At 40.4% G+C, this 19,372-nt stretch overlaps 1 protein-coding gene across 3 annotated transcripts; it reads left to right on the top strand.

Moving 5' to 3' along the window:
* The first annotated feature begins 250 nt into the window (after nt 1–250).
* Nucleotides 251–16,823, top strand: prmt2 (protein arginine methyltransferase 2). Of its 3 annotated transcripts, XM_088606847.1 has the most exons (10): nt 258–780; nt 1,464–1,579; nt 3,090–3,272; nt 4,502–4,663; nt 8,467–8,631; nt 10,135–10,310; nt 11,879–12,008; nt 13,295–13,431; nt 14,723–14,894; nt 16,234–16,823. In XM_088606847.1, the coding sequence occupies exons 2-10, from the start codon at nt 1,490–1,492 to the stop codon at nt 16,264–16,266; spliced, it is 1,248 nt and encodes a 415-aa protein (XP_088462973.1). In that variant the 5' UTR covers nt 258–780; nt 1,464–1,489; the 3' UTR covers nt 16,267–16,823. The 3 variants fall into 3 exon arrangements, with proteins under 3 accessions (XP_088462976.1, XP_088462974.1, XP_088462973.1); XM_088606850.1 differs by lacking the exons at nt 14,723–14,894; nt 16,234–16,823 and adding an exon at nt 13,872–14,706 and having other exon boundaries at nt 251–780; XM_088606848.1 differs by lacking the exon at nt 4,502–4,663 and having other exon boundaries at nt 256–780.
* Nucleotides 16,824–19,372: the final 2,549 nt, after the last annotated feature.

Raw genomic sequence — 19,372 nt, 5'->3', positions numbered from 1 at the left:
AAGGTAAGTTGCTTTTAGGTTTCCAATCAGTAGAAAACTTTTTGTTTCCTTGTTATCCCACTTTTGTCATTTCGTCTTACTCGAAAAGGCAAAGCAAATAATGAATTATTCTCTTTGTACACAGAGAAATATAACGTTGTACGGTCTTCACCTCCCGTGATAAGTAGCTGTACTGGTTGTGGACCGGGGGATTGTGGGTTCAAATGCCCCCGTGAGGTGCTTCACTAAAAATTTACCGGCAAAACTTGTCCTATGTTATAACTGAGAACTTGTCTGTAAATTGGACGTTTTTGGTTGACGTAGCAGGTAAAATAAAAACGTTTTAGAGTAAGAGAGTACTCGAGGTACAAACCTTTTCTTCACATCAGGAAATGAACTACATTTCCCATGCATACAGTATAAGACACACGGAAGTGTTGACGATTACGAAACATGAACAGTTTTGTTCGCTTTTTCAAAACTAATTAGTTCAATCAAATGGTGTATTTTAAATTATTAAGTAACACATTATTTTCTTAGGGTTTTAAAATTAATTTAGTGTTGGTTTTTCTGCGTTTCCACAAAAATGATTTTCTTTATTTGATCATAGCATTCGCGTACTTGCAAAAGTGTTTCTCTTACATGATTGTTTAAAAGAACAGTTAAAATATAACGTGGAATAAAAGTTTAGTTTTGACGAAGTAAATATTTCATACTTAAAGGAAAAAGTTCCAAAGGTGTTGTAAGATACAATTCACTTTACCCAAGTAATAACAACGAAGAAAGTACAGAACAACAGAGGTAAGTTCGAGAAATCTCAGTACGACTGTTTTAAAATTCTCTATTACAGTATTTATTAAGTTTGAATGTAATCCTGAATCGGAATACCAGGATAATCTTTTTGAGATATTTTACCTAGAAGCCCGTCAATTAAAGGGAAACAGTTTATTCGTGTAGTTGCATAAAAAATGTGCTGTTATTGGAAAAGGAGGGCAATTCAAAATGCATGTGTTTTAATGTGGGTGTGAATATATAACACGATATTAAATATATATTTTTCATATTAATATAATTTTTACAGACGCATACAGGTATTAAAAACCTTAATTTAGTTAAACTGCAATGCCTAATTTATATATTTGGGTGTCTTATTTCTCAGAAAATTGCTCATATTGTTCTACTTTAAAATGCATTTAGTTCAGTTTTTGTCTTGCAACTTTCTATATCAAGGATGTTCAGTTAAAAGTGATTGGGCTGAAAACAGTTTACATCGGCAGCTGTGTGTAACTTTTTTAATGCTCATTTGCATTACTGTTGAAATTTGCACGAAAGATAAGTTAGTAGCAAGGTTTACCAGATTGCGGTGATTGCTAGGGGTACTGATTGTGTACAGAGTTTTAGACGACATTTGAAATTTTATTTAATGCTACCGTCAAGAAAAGTGCTGCGGTATGTAGGTAAAGCTTTTTACTTCTCTCGATGAGAACTGCACATCAAATTCTGAGTGATAATGGAGGAAGTGGATGAAGACCTAAAGAAATGTCAGCCAGTTGAGGACTTCGTAGGCGTTGCTGATTTCTGTGCCACTGAAGACAATCAGGTTTGTAATGGTTGTGTTTCTAATGAGCAGTCTCGTGCCATACCTTTATAAATACATTGGCTATTGGAAAACTGTTTGTTATGGTGAGGTTCATCTCAAACCAGAGCTGATCCCCAAAGCATAGGGCACAAGGCAAGGCTAAGTGAACATCACTGTGTTTTGCCCTCGTTGGGTGACCAGTGTACCTCAAGCCTGATTCAATGCAAGGACAATGGAGCTAGGTGACAGCTCTGTTAACGGCCATGCCGCCCCCTATACATAAATATTTTAATAACATGGCTTTTTATGTGAAACAGATATTTCTGTTGGTACAGACATTGAAAAAGATTGTTTTAATATTAATATTTAATGAGCATTGGCATTGAAAGGATGCATAAGCTAGTGACATCCATCCTAAATCGCACCTCAAAATTACCTTAGGTGCATTTACACGTTAATGTGGCAACAAACACAGCAGGAGCTCAAAGCCTTTACTGGATAATGCCAGTGTACAGTACACAGTACAGTATTGAAGGGTTAACAGATAAAAAATGAAGTAAGAATTAACATGAAAAGATGAGCTTTGAAAATATTTTAAAAAATGAAACGGCACTGTATTTTCCTGTATTTAGCATTGTTTTCAACAAACACATTGTATAATCATCACAGTGTGGATGTAGGAACAGACAGTATTGAATTGTGGTGAACACTAGCCATTATTGCAGGGCTTGTTCCAGGAGCAGAATGGGACAACCTTGCACTATCTCTTTAAAATTAAGAGGAACAATACCATTCTGTACAATTCATATATAAAGGAACATCATTAAGTCCATTGGTTTGTTTTCAGACAGTTGACAGGTAACAAGACAATAGACACCCAAGAGTAAACCAACAAAGTTAATTACAGCAGTCAGCTATAGATGGTTCAAGAGCTGAAAGGTCATACTTTTAAAATAATAATTATAATAATTGCTTACACTTATATAGTGCTTTTCTGGACACTCCACTCAAAATGCTTTACAGGTAATGGGGACTCCCCTCCTTCACCACTAATGTGCAGCATCCAGCTGGATGAGGCGACGGCAGCCATAGTGCGCCAGAACGCTCACCACACATCGGCTATCAGTGGGGAGGAGAGCAGAGTAATGTAGCCAATTCATAGAGGGGGATTATTAGGAGACCATCATTGGTGAGGGCCATTTTGGACAGGATGCCGGGGTTACACCCCTACTCTTTTCGAAAGACGCCCTGCAATTTTTAATGACCACAGAGAGTCAGGACCTCAGTTTTACGTCTCATCCAAAGGACGGTGCCTGTTCACAGTACAGTGTCCCCATCACTATACTGGGGCATTAGGATCCACATGGACCGCAGGGTGAGCACCCCCTGCTGGCCACACTAACACCTCTTCCAGCAGCAACCTTAGTTTGTTAGTTAGTGACCAGGCTCACACCTGCTGAGCTTCAGTGGGCTGCCAGTGGTGAGTTGCAGAGTGATATGGCTGCTGGCTTGTCTTGTCTTTATTCTTCAGCTTAGCTTCACCACGGGAGACCGCCTGCGGGTTCATGATAGAACCTCACCAGAATGGTGGTGGGCAGAGCTGTATGGACTCTTTGGTTACGTCCCCTCCAGTTACGTCCGGCCATGTATTGATGAAGAGGATGTGGATGATGCCTGGCAGGATGAAGAATACTTTGGCAGCTATGGAAGTTTGGTGAGATATTCAGATCATCATTACCACAATAGGGGCATGCTGATACCAGGATATTGTAATCTGTAATCAAAACCCTACCAACATTCTTAAGCTTACCCCTATGTAGCTAGACTTTGTAGTGTGGGATAAAGTGTTTAGAGATAAGATCACTTTATTAACCATATACAATTTATTGCATTAGGAATTTGTCTTATTATTTACCCCAGCTTGCTCTCCATGAGACTCACAGGCACACAGACGGGAAGAGAGAAGCTTGGGGTCAGAGCGCAGGGTCAGCCATTTATACGGCACCCCTGGAGCAGCTGGGGTTAAGGGCCTTGCTGAGGGGCCCAACGGAGTAGGATTCCTCTGCCGGCTGTGGGATACGAACCGGCAACCTTCCAGCCACAGGCGCAGATCCTGAGCCACAGAGCCACTGCTCTGCCCTTTTTTTTTTTAATAAGAATTTTGTTTTTGTTCCACAGTTCATTATATGATGAAAGACTGAAGGACACAGTTCTTTCTCAGACCAGGCTGTGGTTATATTTTTTCAGATGAAATACACTATATTACAAGTACATAGTTGCTTTGCTTGCAATGTGTAGAATGAAGCCTTGGTCATCTTCATGTTAACTTACAGCTTTTTGGCAAATGCACTGTAGATCTGGTACCATTATCAGTACAGTGCTGCCTCTAAATTCAATCCCTCCCATTATATCTCATATAACTGCCAATTTAATATAGTCAATAGATTTTACAGGCTAGGATCCCACAGTGGCACAGTAGTTAACATTGCTGCCTCGCAGTACTGGGGCCTTGGGTTCAATGCCTGGTGCGTTATTTCTGTGGAATTGAGGAGAACATACAGTGTTTGCTTGCATTCCCTGGTTTGCTCTGGATTCCTCCCACAGTCCAAAGCCATACTGGTAGGTTAATTGGATTATGGGAAAACTGGTCCTGGGTTGAGTTTGTAGTGTGTGTGCTCTGTGATGGACTGGCGTCCCAACCAGGGTGTTTCCTGCCTTGCGCCTGTTGCTCCAGCTCTCCTGTAACCCTGTATTGGATAAAGCAGATGGAAGATGGATGGATATTATTAGACTACAAGCTCCTGGTGAGGATGCCTGTCAGAAGTGCCAGGTAGAGAAGGCATCTGTGGGTCAAGAATCAATGGATCTTTTCTCAGGCCTGCAAAGTGGTAGAACCATTGCTTCCTGAAGGAGCAGAATGACAGGGTGTGCTCCTCTCCGCAGAAACTGCACCTGGAGATGCTGTCAGACAAGCCACGCACAGAGACGTACAGAGAAGTCGTCCTCAGCAACAGGCACTGCCTCGAGGGCCGTGTTGTGATGGACCTCGGCTGTGGAACGGGGATCATCAGCCTCTTCTGCGCTCGACTCGCCGAGCCTGCGGCGGTAACGTGCCAGCATCCTGCTAAAGCAGTCGATCCTTTCAGGATTGGCCTCTGACCTCCAGTCTTTTTTTTGAAGAACCTTTCAAGCAAGGCAGAGCGAATTGTACTTTTGTATTCAGACAATGAATTACAGATTTTTGAAAGAACGGGCTTCTCACTGGGATTTGTACACCTACAGCATGAGAGTTTGCACTGTAAGAGATCATCAGAACATGTGAATATTAGAGGCAGCAATGTGGGGGACCGGTTAAGGTTCTGGAGCTGTAACCGGAAGGGATTGGGCTCAGATCCCAGTTAGGATACTGCTGTGGTACCATTCAGCCACACATTCAGCAGCACAGAGAGGGCTTTTGTAAAATTATTAAGCGCAGCATAATTAGGAATAATTATGCAAAACGTTGAAGCCGACCGAGGCATCTCTTCAGAATTTTTATTTCTTTCAATTCAATTTAAATGAAGTTTAAATTAAAATTAAAATGTTATGCTTTCAATTAAAATGGCCAAGATAGTGGCTGGTCATAGGATAATCCAAAATTTAACTGTTACTCCATGGATGTTATTTTGGTGCTGTTTTTAATTTGATCTTTTTTTTTTATAAGATCCATTGGCACTGGCATAAATTCTCAGTTATGAAAGCCTTTTCTAGGACCAGGACATCCAAATGAGGTGCAGTATGGTGGGATTTCTCACCACTTATACTGGAGGACCCCAGTTTTATCCCAACTTTTATTCACAGAGGAAGAAAATGCGTGATCCCTTTATTTGAACCTCTTGCTTGCTGTTGCTGCACTCATGCTGCGGTTTAAAAAGAACTCCCTTGAGTATGTTGATAGAAGGAAATAAGAAGTTCAAGCGTTTTATTCCTCATCTATTCAAGTATTAAAAGGTGTTTATCTAGTCAATCCTATCAATTTTTACATTACGAGGAAGTGCATTTAAAACTGAGCACAGCAGGTAGTTCTTTACAGACTGGGTTGTGGGAGTATGGAACAAGTCGTCTTGTCATGCTTTTGTAGATGATAAGATGGCACAGCTGGGTGAGATCACACTGCTCTTACGTTTTTAAATTGGTTCAGGGATGGTAGTAATTAATAACATCATCCAAGATCTTACGAACCAGAAAAAGTCTTATCAACAGCTACAGTTTTTTTTAGAACAACAGCTGTAGGGGGAATAGTGGAGAAATCACCACTTTTTAGATAGCAGACATGATAGACATGAGATTAGCCTTTATTTCACTTTTTAATACTTCATTAGCATAGTGTGCTGCTGAAGGGAAGTTTCCAAAAGTCTGGCTTTTGCCCAAAAGCTCCGTCAACAGAAATTCATCACATTTAATTTAATTAAAAAATTTAATCCCAGCTCAAGCATTCCTCTTTCAATTTAACAGCCTCCAAGTAGAGGCAATTTGAAAGAAAATGTAATGTGAGCGATTTTTTATAAAATTACATATGCCTTAACAATATTAATACTGGTTGCATCAATATAAAAGAATAAACTAAACATTCCAAAAAAAATACAAGACAGTGGTACAAATATATAAAACAAAAACATTTAGATTAAATTAATGCATGCGAAAATCCGCTGCCTGACCTATTTTTTAAATAAAGTTTTCATTAATTAAAATATGATTTACAAATGTGATTGACAAATTCTTTGGATTTGTGTGTTGGGTTCCTCCTAGTGGCTGTTTGGAGTTAAAGCAGACCCACTTCTAGTTCTTTATCTGTGGTGCATTTATCAGTGTGCAACTGTAATCACAAATTAGCATTGTACACTAACAGATTCAGAAACCTTTTTGCAGAATAAATACAAACATGGACACAAAAATGCATGTTTTGTGCCACTAAACATTTACATTGTTGGGAATAATGAATTAATTTCTTTGCAGGTACTTACAGTCTTTGTATTTTGTTTTGCTAGATGAGTACTATGGACACATATATCTGTATTAAGGAGACAATGACAATGGCTTGATATCCACTGTCATGTAGTGTCTTTAGTTCACTTAGGTTAAGTATTTTATTGCTGTTTGTTTCATTTCAGTGTTGGAACCCTTGAAAATAAGTTCACATAAGACACAGCCAGACAGCAATACACACACTTTTGTTCATACCGAACTTTACCTGCATTACTTTAATAGGCCAAATTAGCACTTAAGATCAGACTTCTTTGCAGCAGGAAAATGCAGTTAGAATAATTACTTTTAACCTACATTTATTCTTGAAATAATTACTTTTGATCAAATTCCCATGATTCTGTCTAGCTCTCATCTTCTTGCTCCGACAAGAAACTTAGTACTGGCTTGGTTTTTTCTCTCTCCTCTTTGTACATGTGCTCCTGAGGCTTTTTTCTTAAGCAACACCTCCTAGTTCAGCCCATGGCCCTTTCTGGCTTGGATAACTGTAACACTGCTTAAGCAAAGTTATCTCTTTATCTCATCCAAAACATTGCTTGTGATCTCTCCATTTTGTTTCTCCAGTACAGCTTCTCTACTTGACAGTCTTTTATTTGCTTCTTACCTGCAACTCTTCCCATCACTGCTAGCAGCTATATCACCCTGCAACTCACAACTGACACCCCACTGAAGCTCAGCAGGTGTGAGCCTGGTCAGTACCTGGATGGGAGAGACCTCCTGGGAAAAACTAAGGTTGCTCCTGGAAGAGGTCTTAGTGGGGCCAGCTGGGGGTGCTCACCCTGTGGACTTATGACTTAGGTCCTAATTCCCCTGTATAGTGACGGGGACACTATACTGTAAAAAGGAACCGTCCTTTGGCTGAGACATAAAACGGAGGTCCTGACTCTCAGTGGTCATCACTGGTGTTACCCCGGTGTTACCCCGGTGTTACCCCGGTGTTACCCTGGCGTCCTGGCCAGGATTTCCCATTGGCCTTCACCAATCATGGCCTCCTAATAATCCCTATATCTTTACTGGCTTAATCACTCTGTTCTCCTCCCCGCTAATAGCTGATGTGTGGTGAGCATTCTGGTGCACTATGGCTGCCGTTGCATCATCCAGGTGGGGGCTGCACGTTGGTGGTGGTGGAGGGGAAGTACCTGTAAAGCGCTTTGAAATCACTATATACTGTATGTAAAAGGAATTATCATCATCATTCTTCACTGTGACCCCCTATTGATCTGCAGTCCTTTATTGTTCCTTTTATTCTTTTTACTTCACTCCCTCCACCCACTACTGTCTGCAATTAACTCCACCTTTCCTCTGTGGCCGCTCATGTCCACACTTCCCGATCCCTTACATGTCTGCGGTAGCACCTGTGGTGTCTGTCAGAGGACCCCCTCCATCCCTTATCCCCCTTTCTTCATCGTTTTTGCTTGGTATTCCTGTTGTGCTACTGGAATAGTCGGCTAATGGTTGTTCGCCCACAGTAGTAACAGGTCGATATCTCCTGGCAGGGAATCAGCCGAAAAAGGGATCTCTGCCTTTTTTATGGGGGTTTAAAAGGGCGGGAAGAGGGGAAAAAAGATAAGGCGCTTGCCTTTTCCGTTTCTTGTGAGAATCAGTTTACGCCTGTGTCCGAGGGTCGGAGGTGAGGTTCTGTACCGAACGCAGAAGGAGTCGCATGAGCATGTTTTATAGGCATCACTATCAAGAGGTGTAGCTGCTGATCATCTCGTTAGGATGGAGTTCCTGCGTGGTCTGAGTGCGGCCATTGGCCACTGTGCCCTCTAGTGGCAACTAGCAGATCTCCAGGCGGAAAAGGTGTCTGCTGGGACTGACTCTGGTGCAAGCACCAGGCTGCTTGGTTCCCGGGCGGGTGATGCGGAGCTCCTGTGTCCCCCCAGGTGTACGCGGTGGAGGCCAGCCCCATGGCCGACCAGACCCGAGAGCTGGTGACGCGCAATGGCTGCCAGAGCGTCGTGTCCGTGTTCAAGGGCCGCGTGGAAGAGCTGGCGCTGCCGGGGAAGGTGGACGTGCTCGTGTCCGAGTGGATGGGCAACTGCCTGCTCGTATGTACTGTTTTTGTAACGTCCTCCATTATTAATTTGCCTGAAGGTTGTACAGCTGTTGTGTCCCGAGCTGGGATCTGAGCCCATGACCCCCCAAGTCAGGAAACCAGAGCCCTATCCCCTACTCCACACTGCACCTTCAACGTTCGCTTTGCCTAGCTCAGTGCATAGCTTGGAATTATTTTTATTTAGTTTTGTTAACTTGTATATATATGTCCTTGATGATGTGTCATAATATGTAGTTAATATAAGAATTTATAACCACCCTAAAGAAGGGCAATCAGCTACGCAGGGCAGGTAATACTAAGATACTGTATTGTATAGATCTCTGTGACACTAAAAAGGTAACAGCCGTTGGGGCAAAATGGGGCAATTTTGTATTGAAATGGGACAGATCACTTTGTGTGAAATAGAAAATGACACAAGCAGTTGGTCCTATGAATCATACCGGTTCTAAAATATACAGTAGTTGCTCTTACAAAATGGCAAATGTTTGTACCATGGGAACAGATGTGTTGTGGCGAAAATGGGCATTGCTGCATGTTTGCAGTTGGTGCTAATTGCAAAATGGGAGTACTCTACATGTGACTGTTGCTGCTGGGTGGTTCATGGAGTCAAATTTAAGACAGGCATAAGGAAGTATTTACTCCATTGTTGACACCTTATAGCCATGTAGGAGTCAAATTTAAGGCATAAGGAAGTATTTCCACCATAATTAACAGCTTGTAGCCTGATCTGCTCCGCAAGAGAGTTGCCAAACCAGTGTCTCAATTTGGTGATCGGGAACACAGTGCTGTTGGCAGTGTCATCCTTCTGAAGAGACATCAGACCAAGGTCCTGACTACTTGGTCACTAAAGATCCCCTCGCACTTTTTGAAAGAGTAGGTTTGATGACATTGGTGTCCTGGCTTCATTCCATTCTTGGCTTTGACACTGACCTCCCTAATATTCCCCCTATTATTCAGTTTTTTTGTCCATCCCATCTGCTGTGTAATGAGGCTCCTGATGCTCCTGATGCGTAATGGGTCCATTCTTCACCCAGGTAATTGGGTCCCGTCCTATATATATATATGTTTTGGGATCCTTTGGGATGAATAGTGCTACATGAATGCAATTTATTATTACTTGATTTTCAGGAGTTTGAGGTTTTCTTATTGTATGCCCTGTATTTTCCCTCATTCTCCTTAGAATTATAATTAATAGGAAAAATACATACTAAAATGGAAAATGTGTAATATTAACATTTGCTTCACAATATTGTCTAAAGTGCTTTGGAATTCTGAAGTGATTTCAGCACTGTGGGTCTCATGTAACTGGTCTGAAAACAAAGAAACCTTCAGCGTTTCTATCTGGGTCCCTCAGAAGCAGAAAGGGGCCCTTTGGCTGAAACTCGTGTGCCTCAAACTCCTGGTCTGGACCAAGTGCTTGGAAAACAGGCAGAAGGTGTCAGTGCCCTCACCCCCCTGCCCCGTGATGATTTACTGTCGTGTTTGTGGGTTCCAGTTTGAGTTCATGGTGGAGTCGGTGCTTCTGGCTCGAGACCGCTGGCTGAAGGAGGGCGGGACGATGTGGCCGTCCTCTGCCGCGCTGAGCCTTGTTCCCTGCCAGGCCGAGGAGGAATACCGCCGCAAGATTGTCTTCTGGGAGAAGCCCTACGGTCTGGATTTCAGTTGTCTGAAGTAAGACCTGAAACGCTTTCTTATAAGCACAGTTCTCCAAATCGTGATTGTCCTGCTCCTCAGATTATCAGACGACCTCTTCCTACAAGCCAAAGAGAATCCCTCACTACTCCGGCCATGCTCGGTAACTTGGACAATCCTGATTACGGTTGAATTAAAGTTTAGTTCTTAATGATGTTTTTTATTGTTGTTAACATACAGTATTTGGTTGCTTCTATCCGTAGTGACTTACAGAGATTACACTAATATTCTTCTGTGCAAATTGTGAATATCATGGTTTGCTAGAGCAATCCGGGCAAAGTATTTTGTAAAGTGGCACAGTTACGGTGTCTCCAACCTGGGATTTGAACCCAAAAATCGCTGATCAGGATTCCAATGCCACAATGTGGGGCTTCAGGAGGAGCTGTGAGGCGCCAGTTCAAATCAATATCTCTTTGGGGGAGACAGGCCAGTGTGAGGTCACCATGGTAGGTAGGTCCCTTTTCAGGCCATAAAGGCCCATGGGGGAATGGGTCACTATTTTTCTCAACCTTCAGACACTGGAGGTGGAGGTGATGTGGTCAGCATCACACTCCGGCGGGCCTATTACCCCCAGAAGGATTAACCCCCAGAACTCATTTGAAAAGCAGGCTGAGTGGACCTGGGAGCTACTGTAAATCACTTGCCCCTACCTGGGATTGAACCCAGGACCTTCTAGTCAGGAGATAGACGCCCTTACTGTCTGAGCTACCAGGGCTCCTGAGGTCACTTTGAAAGAATTTAATTCCCTTTCTGGGTGAGTTTAGCTGAGCTCGAGGGGAGGCTGTAATCCAACATCTCAGTACCATGCCAGCCATGTTCTTAAATCTCTTTCTGCAAGACGGGAGAAACATTCATGTGTCTAGGCTGGAGAGATGTGGACAAAGGTCTGTGATGAACCAGGAGACAGATGCATGGGTATCTTTTATCGCTGACCCTCTGAGTGGGAGCATCTGTTGGCAATGATCTTGTAATTGCATGCCCATGCAGTTGTCAGGAAACTAGGGGTTCTTTCTAGCGGAACTTCGTCTCTCTGTGTCACAACAGTCATACAGTACTTTGACAGGTTTCTAACAGAAATTATATGTTTCATTCTAGTAGTAACATTAAATATATAAAAAAGTAAGCTTTAAAAGTAAATTCTGCAAGTAATGTTTTTTGGAAGAAGGTGTTCGGATATTTGATATACCGTAGGTATAAGAGCCTTTCTAAATGGCTGAAGTATAAATGGTAGTTCCTGCTGAGCCCTCACAGCTGCAGGAAGTACATATACACATTTCTAAAAGAAGAGGTGGTATTGCCACACCTGTACATTTCAGTTCAGTACAATATTTAGATCATATTGATGTAGTGCATGTTCGACTGAAGACATGGACTAAAATAGTGGCAAAAAGAAAAAAAATGCTTACGTTCATATTATGTCAGTTTACATAAAGCAAGGCCTTTTTTTAGATGTAGTGCTGTAGTAATGTATTTTTCCCATGAGCATAGGCACTGTGGATTTAACCATAATGGCTGTAATTGTAATTGGGTTTCATTCATTGGTCCAGGTCCCTTGCTCAGAAAGAGTTCTTCTCCAAGCCCAAGTTCAGCCACGAGATGAAGCCTGAAGATTGTCTGTCTGCGCCCTGTGATGTCCTGACCCTGGATATGCACTCTCTGCAGATCCCCGATCTTGAGGTGAGGTTGGGGACCAAACTGGAATGGGTAAAACTCATGCCATGGAAGTAGGGTAGAATTTATTTAAGATACACAGTGAATTGTAATTGGTTTTTAATTATAACCTTAAACTGGGTTATGATGTATGATACCATCAAAACTAATACATCGAAAAAAAAGGAATTTTTTTAGTAGTCTGCTGAGATATATTCCTGTGAAATATATCTTTATATTGGCAAAGGAGAAGTTATTATATTCTATGCTAAATATTTTACATAATCCGGTCTTTGTAATAGACACTAATTCTAGAAAAACATAGATAGTTTTCAAATGTTGCTAGTGTACTATTTTCTGACTACATTCAAGTTTTTCCCTGTGAAATTTAGAGTGGATGTTTCTCTACATTTCAACTTTACACCTGCTCAGATGAAAGCCTCTGATTGGCCTTGCTTTAGGCTATATTAATATAGGATTTCTTCAAGAGTGCAATGCAACTCTAAATCTGACATTAACATATTCAGACTTTTCCCTAATAAAGACCAGGCTCCAAGCAATGGGTGGTGGATGGGTCTTCTGTCTTGCAAAACCACATCTGTGGAGCCTTGTGCTATTGTACAGCTCCTTGAGTGAATCTGTTGTAGAACTAAATGCATTTCTTTACATAGAGTCCTTGGTGTCCACATTTTCAAACTGGCATCCTCTAAGAAGATGCTACACAGATTGTGGGATGCGTTGTCTTTAAGGAGCCAAACAAGAAAGATAAGACGAATGGCCACCTTTGGCTTGCAATTCTTCTTAGGTTTGTAGGTGTGTCTGACCATGATCAGAAAGTCACTTCATCTGGAAAGGGTCTTGTCAAACCAAAGTCTATCATGGAAGAACAGGCATCGTGTTGGGACCCTTGACCAAAAGCCAGCCACTCATTGGGCATGTGCACACCATGCTAGCACATACACACAGTAGGACAAATCAGCTACTGTATACACTTGAACTAGCCAGTATGTCTTTAGATGGGAACCAGAACTCCAGGAGAAGACTTAACACAGACACAGGGAAAAGAGGCAAGCACCTCACCAAAGACACCTCAGGGTAAACTCAAGCAGCATTGCTACATTGCTAATTGCCAAACTTCCGAGCCAACCATGTTCTTACATCTCTTTCTAAATCAGAATTGCACTAAAAATGAAAGTTTCCCGGGTGCACAAACAGGATTTTTCTAACAAGCACTGTATTTGTATTGCATTTTATACCAACACAGATATGAGCTGATTTTTTTAAACCGGTTTTATTGTCTTTAATTCTTTTAGAAGCTGAAGGGGGAGTTTTGCTTCAGAGTGGAAAAATCAGGAACTTTTCATGGCTTTGCTGCTTGGTTTAGTGTTCAGTTCCAAAGCCTAGACGAAGAGGGTCCTACGCTGGAGTTAAACACCGGACCACATCACCCGTAAGTCAGCTCTTCAAACACTAACAGCTGGAGGTCAGAGTCATTTTATCTTGTTTTAGCACTGTTCCTCGGGAACAGAACAGTGCATCTTCTTTTGTGTTGTTAGTTTTTCTTCTTCTGTCGTGTCTCAATCACAGATTTAATTAACATTTTATTCACTTATTTTATTTGCCCTAACCATTTTATCAGAAAGATATCTAAATATACCTTTAAAATATATATTATAATAAATCTGATTTTGGTTTGCATGTATTTCAGTGCCTTTTCCCAGACTAATCAGTAAGTTAATCTCTTAATGTTTAAATATTGAATTTCTAATGCCCCTTTTAAGGATTCGTTCAGTTCTGACTGAACTATTATTATTTACTATCGTGCTGAGGTACACAGCATTTAACAAAGCTTTATAGATTCAATTTCTGTGGAATTGTTTTCCATTTCAGACAGAGACTCCACCAGTAAAAGTGTTTGTAAGACAGCAGGTGGCACCTGTTGTTTTAACAGCAGCGGTTTGAATAAAGACTATTTCGTTAGCCGGATCTGGATAGATGGTGTGTCCTGCCAGCTCTGGGCGAGCCTGAAACAGCCTGAGCCTCCCTAGTGTGAAGACCACTGCAGCAGAGCTGAGATAAGCAAGTTTAGAGTGTATAGAAAAGAGCGGGGGAAGTCAAAAGATCCTGCTGGAAATCTGGTCCCTGTGTGTACTGTTATGAATAATATTGTTAGGAATAATTACCTTTGAAAATATTTTTGATTTACTAGAATATTCATCATTTGTAAATAACACTATTGCTTTATGTAAGTAATTAGTGTTATCTTGAATTTTCTTGAACAGAATTTACTAGAATGATTATGTAAATCGTTAAAAAAAAAGGTCTAGAGCTTTGGGGGGGAGTTTGAATTCACCAGAGAGAGTAACGGGCAGAGTTTGAGCAGAGAGGGATTCATTTTATACTTACGAACAGCATGTATATGATATATATTTGGATTTATTTTGGTTTATCGAGGGATGTTGAACTTTGCCTCTTGTTTATCTGTTTTGGTGGTCACACACAAATTGAAAGGGAAACAACAATTTCAGACCAGTGATGGCAGCACATTGACAGATAGGGACTCTTAGATAAGTGAACTTTTGTGTTTTTTCTTTGCGCATTATAAGTTATTGTAATTCTAATGATTGTTTTGTTATTGTAAATACATTTGTAAATATAATATAAAAATAATCGCTGACTGCTTTTATTTTTCTATATCGTAACACAATGTCTGTCCGGACTCTCTCTTCCCTGTGTTTTAGTCTGACCCATTGGAAGCAGACGCTGCTCATGCTGGACTCTCCCGTCTTCCTGCATCAAGGGGATTCTCTCTCTGGGATGATTCTGCTCCACCGGAACCCTGTCTGGCGGCGCCACATGACTCTCTCTCTGCACTGGACCATCAGGAGCACGCAGGACCCAGAAGCCTGCAAGGTGAAGACGTCTCTACACCACTAAAAGGACATGTCAATGTCAATGGGACTGTGTGCTTGGGAAGGCTTTCTGGGCGACTGCAATCCCTGTACAGCATGATGTTGAAGAGAAAAGAAGATACAGGCTAAATCTGACAAGGGAAAGATCAGATCAAGAGCGCCAGAAATTAAGTTTCTAAATGTAGAAATATTAGGATTAAAATCTTGGCTAACGGAGACAGAGGAGACAACTATCGTTTTAGTGGGTGTATATTAGAGGATTGAGCAAACACCGACAAGGCAGAAGTCATAGTTGGGTAGCTAATGTATATCAAAGTAGCTTATGAGAACAGGAGCTTGAGAAGCTCAAAAAGTCCCTCCTGTTCTCAGTTCCAAATGCACTTTCCTCATAGTTTTGTGTTCTGCATCCTCTGGTTCGTGTTTAACTTTATTCTGAAAAAGTGCAATGAGGTGACTTGGTCAGTGCCTTTTAAATTGGACCAACTTATGACCTTCTCTGTTCAACCCTGTATTGGATAAAGCAGTAAGAAAAATGGATGGATGGTTGAGCTTAAGCAGAAAGAAAACAGGGTATGTGTCTGTTCATTTTAAATAGATCCTGCTTGAAGCACAGAAAAAAATAACCCAAGGGTGTGTAAATGAACATATAAAAAATGGTATTCTAAATAGTTCCACAAGTCAATGTAGAAAAATATAGGGGAAAAGTATGCACGTCATGAAATTATTTTTAGAAAACCCAAAAGGAATGGTTTAAAGACAATTAGTACAATACATTTCAAGTATAGGTATAAATAAATATTAGAAAGGCCAAGAGAGGAATTGAAAGTACTTGATATTGCTGTGGAGGCCTTTATAGCACTACTGCACCTACAGAACCGTCAAGGATGAAAAACAATACATCTGGGACAAGAATGGAGAACTCCTGGATAATGAATGATATACTAAATGCGTATTTCATTCAGGTGGTCACAAAGGAAGCAGTCAGCCACATGTCCCATGCACCAGAATGTCAAGACAATTTAAGAATTAATCCTTCATGGGGAACTTTACCGAAAGCCTTCTGAGATTGTCATACCCTGCTTGTATCATTTCATGGTATTACTTGTTAAAAAATACAAACAAGATGGTTAAGCAAACTCTTCCTACTGTAAATCGATGTTGTCTAGCCTCCAGAATAATTTCCATACAGAAGAACCTCTAGATAAGTTTCAATTATGGTTTTTATAGCCCTGCTTGTATTAAATGTAAGATTTATTTTCTGTCGTTCCTTGGTGCTGTTATGTCAATCCTTTTGATGGAGGGGCCTTAATGAACTCTGTTTTTTTTTTCTCCTTTTATAGACTGGACGGAAGAGTTTTCCGATGTGGAGGTAGCCCAGTAAAGCTGGGTTTTACAGGAAGCAGAAAATACTATAAATGCCAGAAGATAACTCCTCAAGGTGACACTTTTCCCGTCGAGAGTGTTCTGTGAACACGTCCCGGGAGCATTGCAGGTCTGCTGTTTCTTGGTTTGATTAGTTGTTTTTTTGTTCTCTTTTGATATTTAGGTTGTTTTCACGCTGGAAGGTTTTCTTATTTGAGATTTGTCAAGTAGGATTTCCACACCAGCGTGTCTAAATTTGGAATCTGTACAGTACGCCTTTGTGAAAATTAAGCACCGAACATGGACAGATAAAATACAATCGCGATAACTTGAACTTTTGCAGACATTACTATCAGTAGCAGTGTTAATAAAGAAATACTGTTCTACGCTTTTTTAAATGAACATTTGGAATTAATGTTATTGTTTTTTTAGAATCAAACTTAAGATGTTGCTGGCTATAACATTTTATAGAATAAGATTATTTCCTTCTCTGTCATATTTCAATCCTCAGAATCAAAACATTGGCACTGCAAATCCAAAATAAATCTGGTGCTTTTATATAAAATAATATTCCAGTCAGTCCCTTGCCATTATTGGTTCTTTACTAGATGTGCCTCAAGACACTATCATTCAAAACAGATTCAAGAAATGGTCAAAAAACAAATAGTTTATGATACCTAAGTATTACCTAAGTGTAGTTAGGTTAAAATTTGTTTAATGTACGGAATAATGAAAAGGCTTCTCTTTTTATTTTGAAATTCTCTTCTGCTACCTCAATTAAACTGCATATAAAAGGTATTAGTAAATTTGTTTTGGTTTTAATTGTTTATTCATATGATTTAATAATGCAGGTCATTCTAAATGCAGGCAAAGTCCTTAAATTTAAAGTTTAATAAAATCAATTTAATGCTATAATTAAAATAAAAATAAGATAAGATCACTTTATTGGCCATATGCAATTTCTTGTGGTAGGAATTTGTCTTTTCGCATAAACCAGCTTGCTCTCCATGAGACACACAGACTTGGGGTCAGAACACAGGGTCAGCCATTTCTACGGCGCCCCTGGAGTAGTTGGGGTTAAGGGCCTTGCTCAGGGGCCCAGCGGAGTAGGATTCCTCTGCTAGCTGCGGGACACTAACTGGCAACCTTCCATATAGATGGCTTATTATTCCATTACAGATTTAGGAGCAAGGACTCATGTGGATGACAGTTCAATATGGTATATCTGACCTGCCAGGGGTAGGGGCACGTGTATGACCAAATAAAACCGTCAGGTGCCTTAATATTTTAAAATATTATATTTATATATTTTATAAAAATATCTCTGTGACAGACCCCACTCTAAACAATGTGGCTCCAGGAATCCAAAGACGTTAAAATTCATGAGCAGGAAGCTCTTGTCTTGAGATGATGTTGGACTTTACAACAGTCTTCAAAGCAGCCTACCAAATACCCAACCCACATTAACACTGTGAAAGCACTGCATACACCCAAACATTCGACTGAGAATGAGGAATTAACCACCATCAGTAATCAAATCACTCTGTGTCTAATTACAAACAGTAGAGGCACTTGATTATCATCGAAGACAACCCTGGCACATTTTTATAAAGCAAAGGTAGACTGTACCATGCGCATATACAGTATGTAACTGGGTAAAAATGAGGCACACATGGTTTTAATATTGTCTTAAATCATGAATGCCAAACATAAATTAATCTTCTCAAAATGTAAATTTTAAGTGTTAAACAAGGTTCCAGAGCTGGAGTGCTGTCTGTGTAGAGTTAGTATGTTCTCTCTGTGTTCACATGGGTTTCCTGCAGGTGCTCCGGTTTCCTCCCACAATCCAAAAACACCCTGGTAGGTTAATCCTAGGTTAAGTTTTGGGAAAATTGGCTCTGGTATGAATGTGTGTTTGTGTCTGTGTGTGCTTTCTGATGGATTCACTTGCTGAGATAGACTCCAGCTCCACCATGATCCCGTATTGGATGAAGCAGTTACAAAAATGGATGGATGTTAAACAAAGAGAGCTAAATATATAGTTTTCTTACTTAAATTAAATTGGTTCTTTGTTTATTAAGTCTTAAAGTAGTCCTAAATTAAGCTGCGAGCAAACATTAAGTTGTGCAAGTTTGTCTCGTTTTTGCAGTGCTCAATCAGAGATGGATCAGCAATCCAAACCATTCAAATCCATTTCTTTCTATTATGATTGTCCTCCATCACTTTATTACTATTTCAGCTTAGTTGAACCTTTATCTTCTTGCACTTGTTACAGAGATATTATCCACATACTGGGTTATGGCTGAAAATTACCTGATGGTCGGGTATTCAGCATTAGAGTATACAAGCAATATAATATTCCTAGCGAGTCCACTTAACTGAAAGTCGCAATGTTCTCTCACTGTCTTTTTAAGTACCTTTTATTGTACCTGATTCCCAATGTAGAGCCCTGTACAAAAGTTTATATACCTGTATATTATATACACAGTATAATGCTTGGCTACTTACAAACAGTTGCACAATCCATTGTTTTTATTGTTCACGTAGAGTTAATCATATCTAGGAATAATCAGGACAAATGCAATGTAAAAAAAACAGTGATATTGTTCCTTATTGTGTAGGTGTTTAGTATAAAAGTCCTGCATAAAGGTGAATGTCTTTGGATTGACAATTGGTTATGCATAAAAAACAGAGAACAGATAAGAGGAAAGCATTCAAATTGGGGTGACGGAATTAATGATGTACCACAGGGATCTGTATCATGACTAATGCTTTTTCTGATTTATATTGATGATCCATAGTCTATTGTTATGATCAAGTTTACTGGTTATACTAAACTGGGAAGATTAGCAAACGCTGTAGCAGCAACAAAGTATATTCAAGCAGGCTTGACAAAGACCCAGACTGAGCAAACACCTGGCAGATTACATTTAGTTTACATTAGTCATGTGTGAGGATGAGATTTAATTATTTACTTGGAAATTGGCTAGATGGGCCAAATGCCCGCCTCTGTTTTGTAACATGTCTTATGTTGATCACTTTTGTCATGAACTGACATTCTGGAATCACAAACAACTAACAACTGAGACAAGCAAATAATGGGAGCCATCACTGGTA

The sequence above is a fragment of the Lepisosteus platostomus genome, chromosome 14, assembly GCF_059453375.1.
Source record: "Lepisosteus platostomus isolate fLepPlt1 chromosome 14, fLepPlt1.hap1, whole genome shotgun sequence".
NCBI classification, from domain to species: Eukaryota; Metazoa; Chordata; class Actinopteri; order Semionotiformes; family Lepisosteidae; genus Lepisosteus; species Lepisosteus platostomus.
This window is presented reverse-complemented; position numbering and strand designations above follow the sequence as displayed.

What these genes read in the sequence shown, in the direction of transcription:
- prmt2 (XM_088606847.1), top strand. Translation starts at nt 1,490, where the DNA reads ATGGAGGAAGTGGATGAAGACCTAAAGAAATGTCAGCCAGTTGAGGAC. An exon ending in GACTCGCCGAGCCTGCGGCG is followed by an intron (nt 4,664 to 8,466) that starts GTAACGTGCCAG and finishes GTGTCCCCCCAG; the next exon opens with GTGTACGCGGTGGAGGCCAG. An exon ending in TGCAGATCCCCGATCTTGAG is followed by an intron (nt 12,009 to 13,294) that starts GTGAGGTTGGGG and finishes TAATTCTTTTAG; the next exon opens with AAGCTGAAGGGGGAGTTTTG.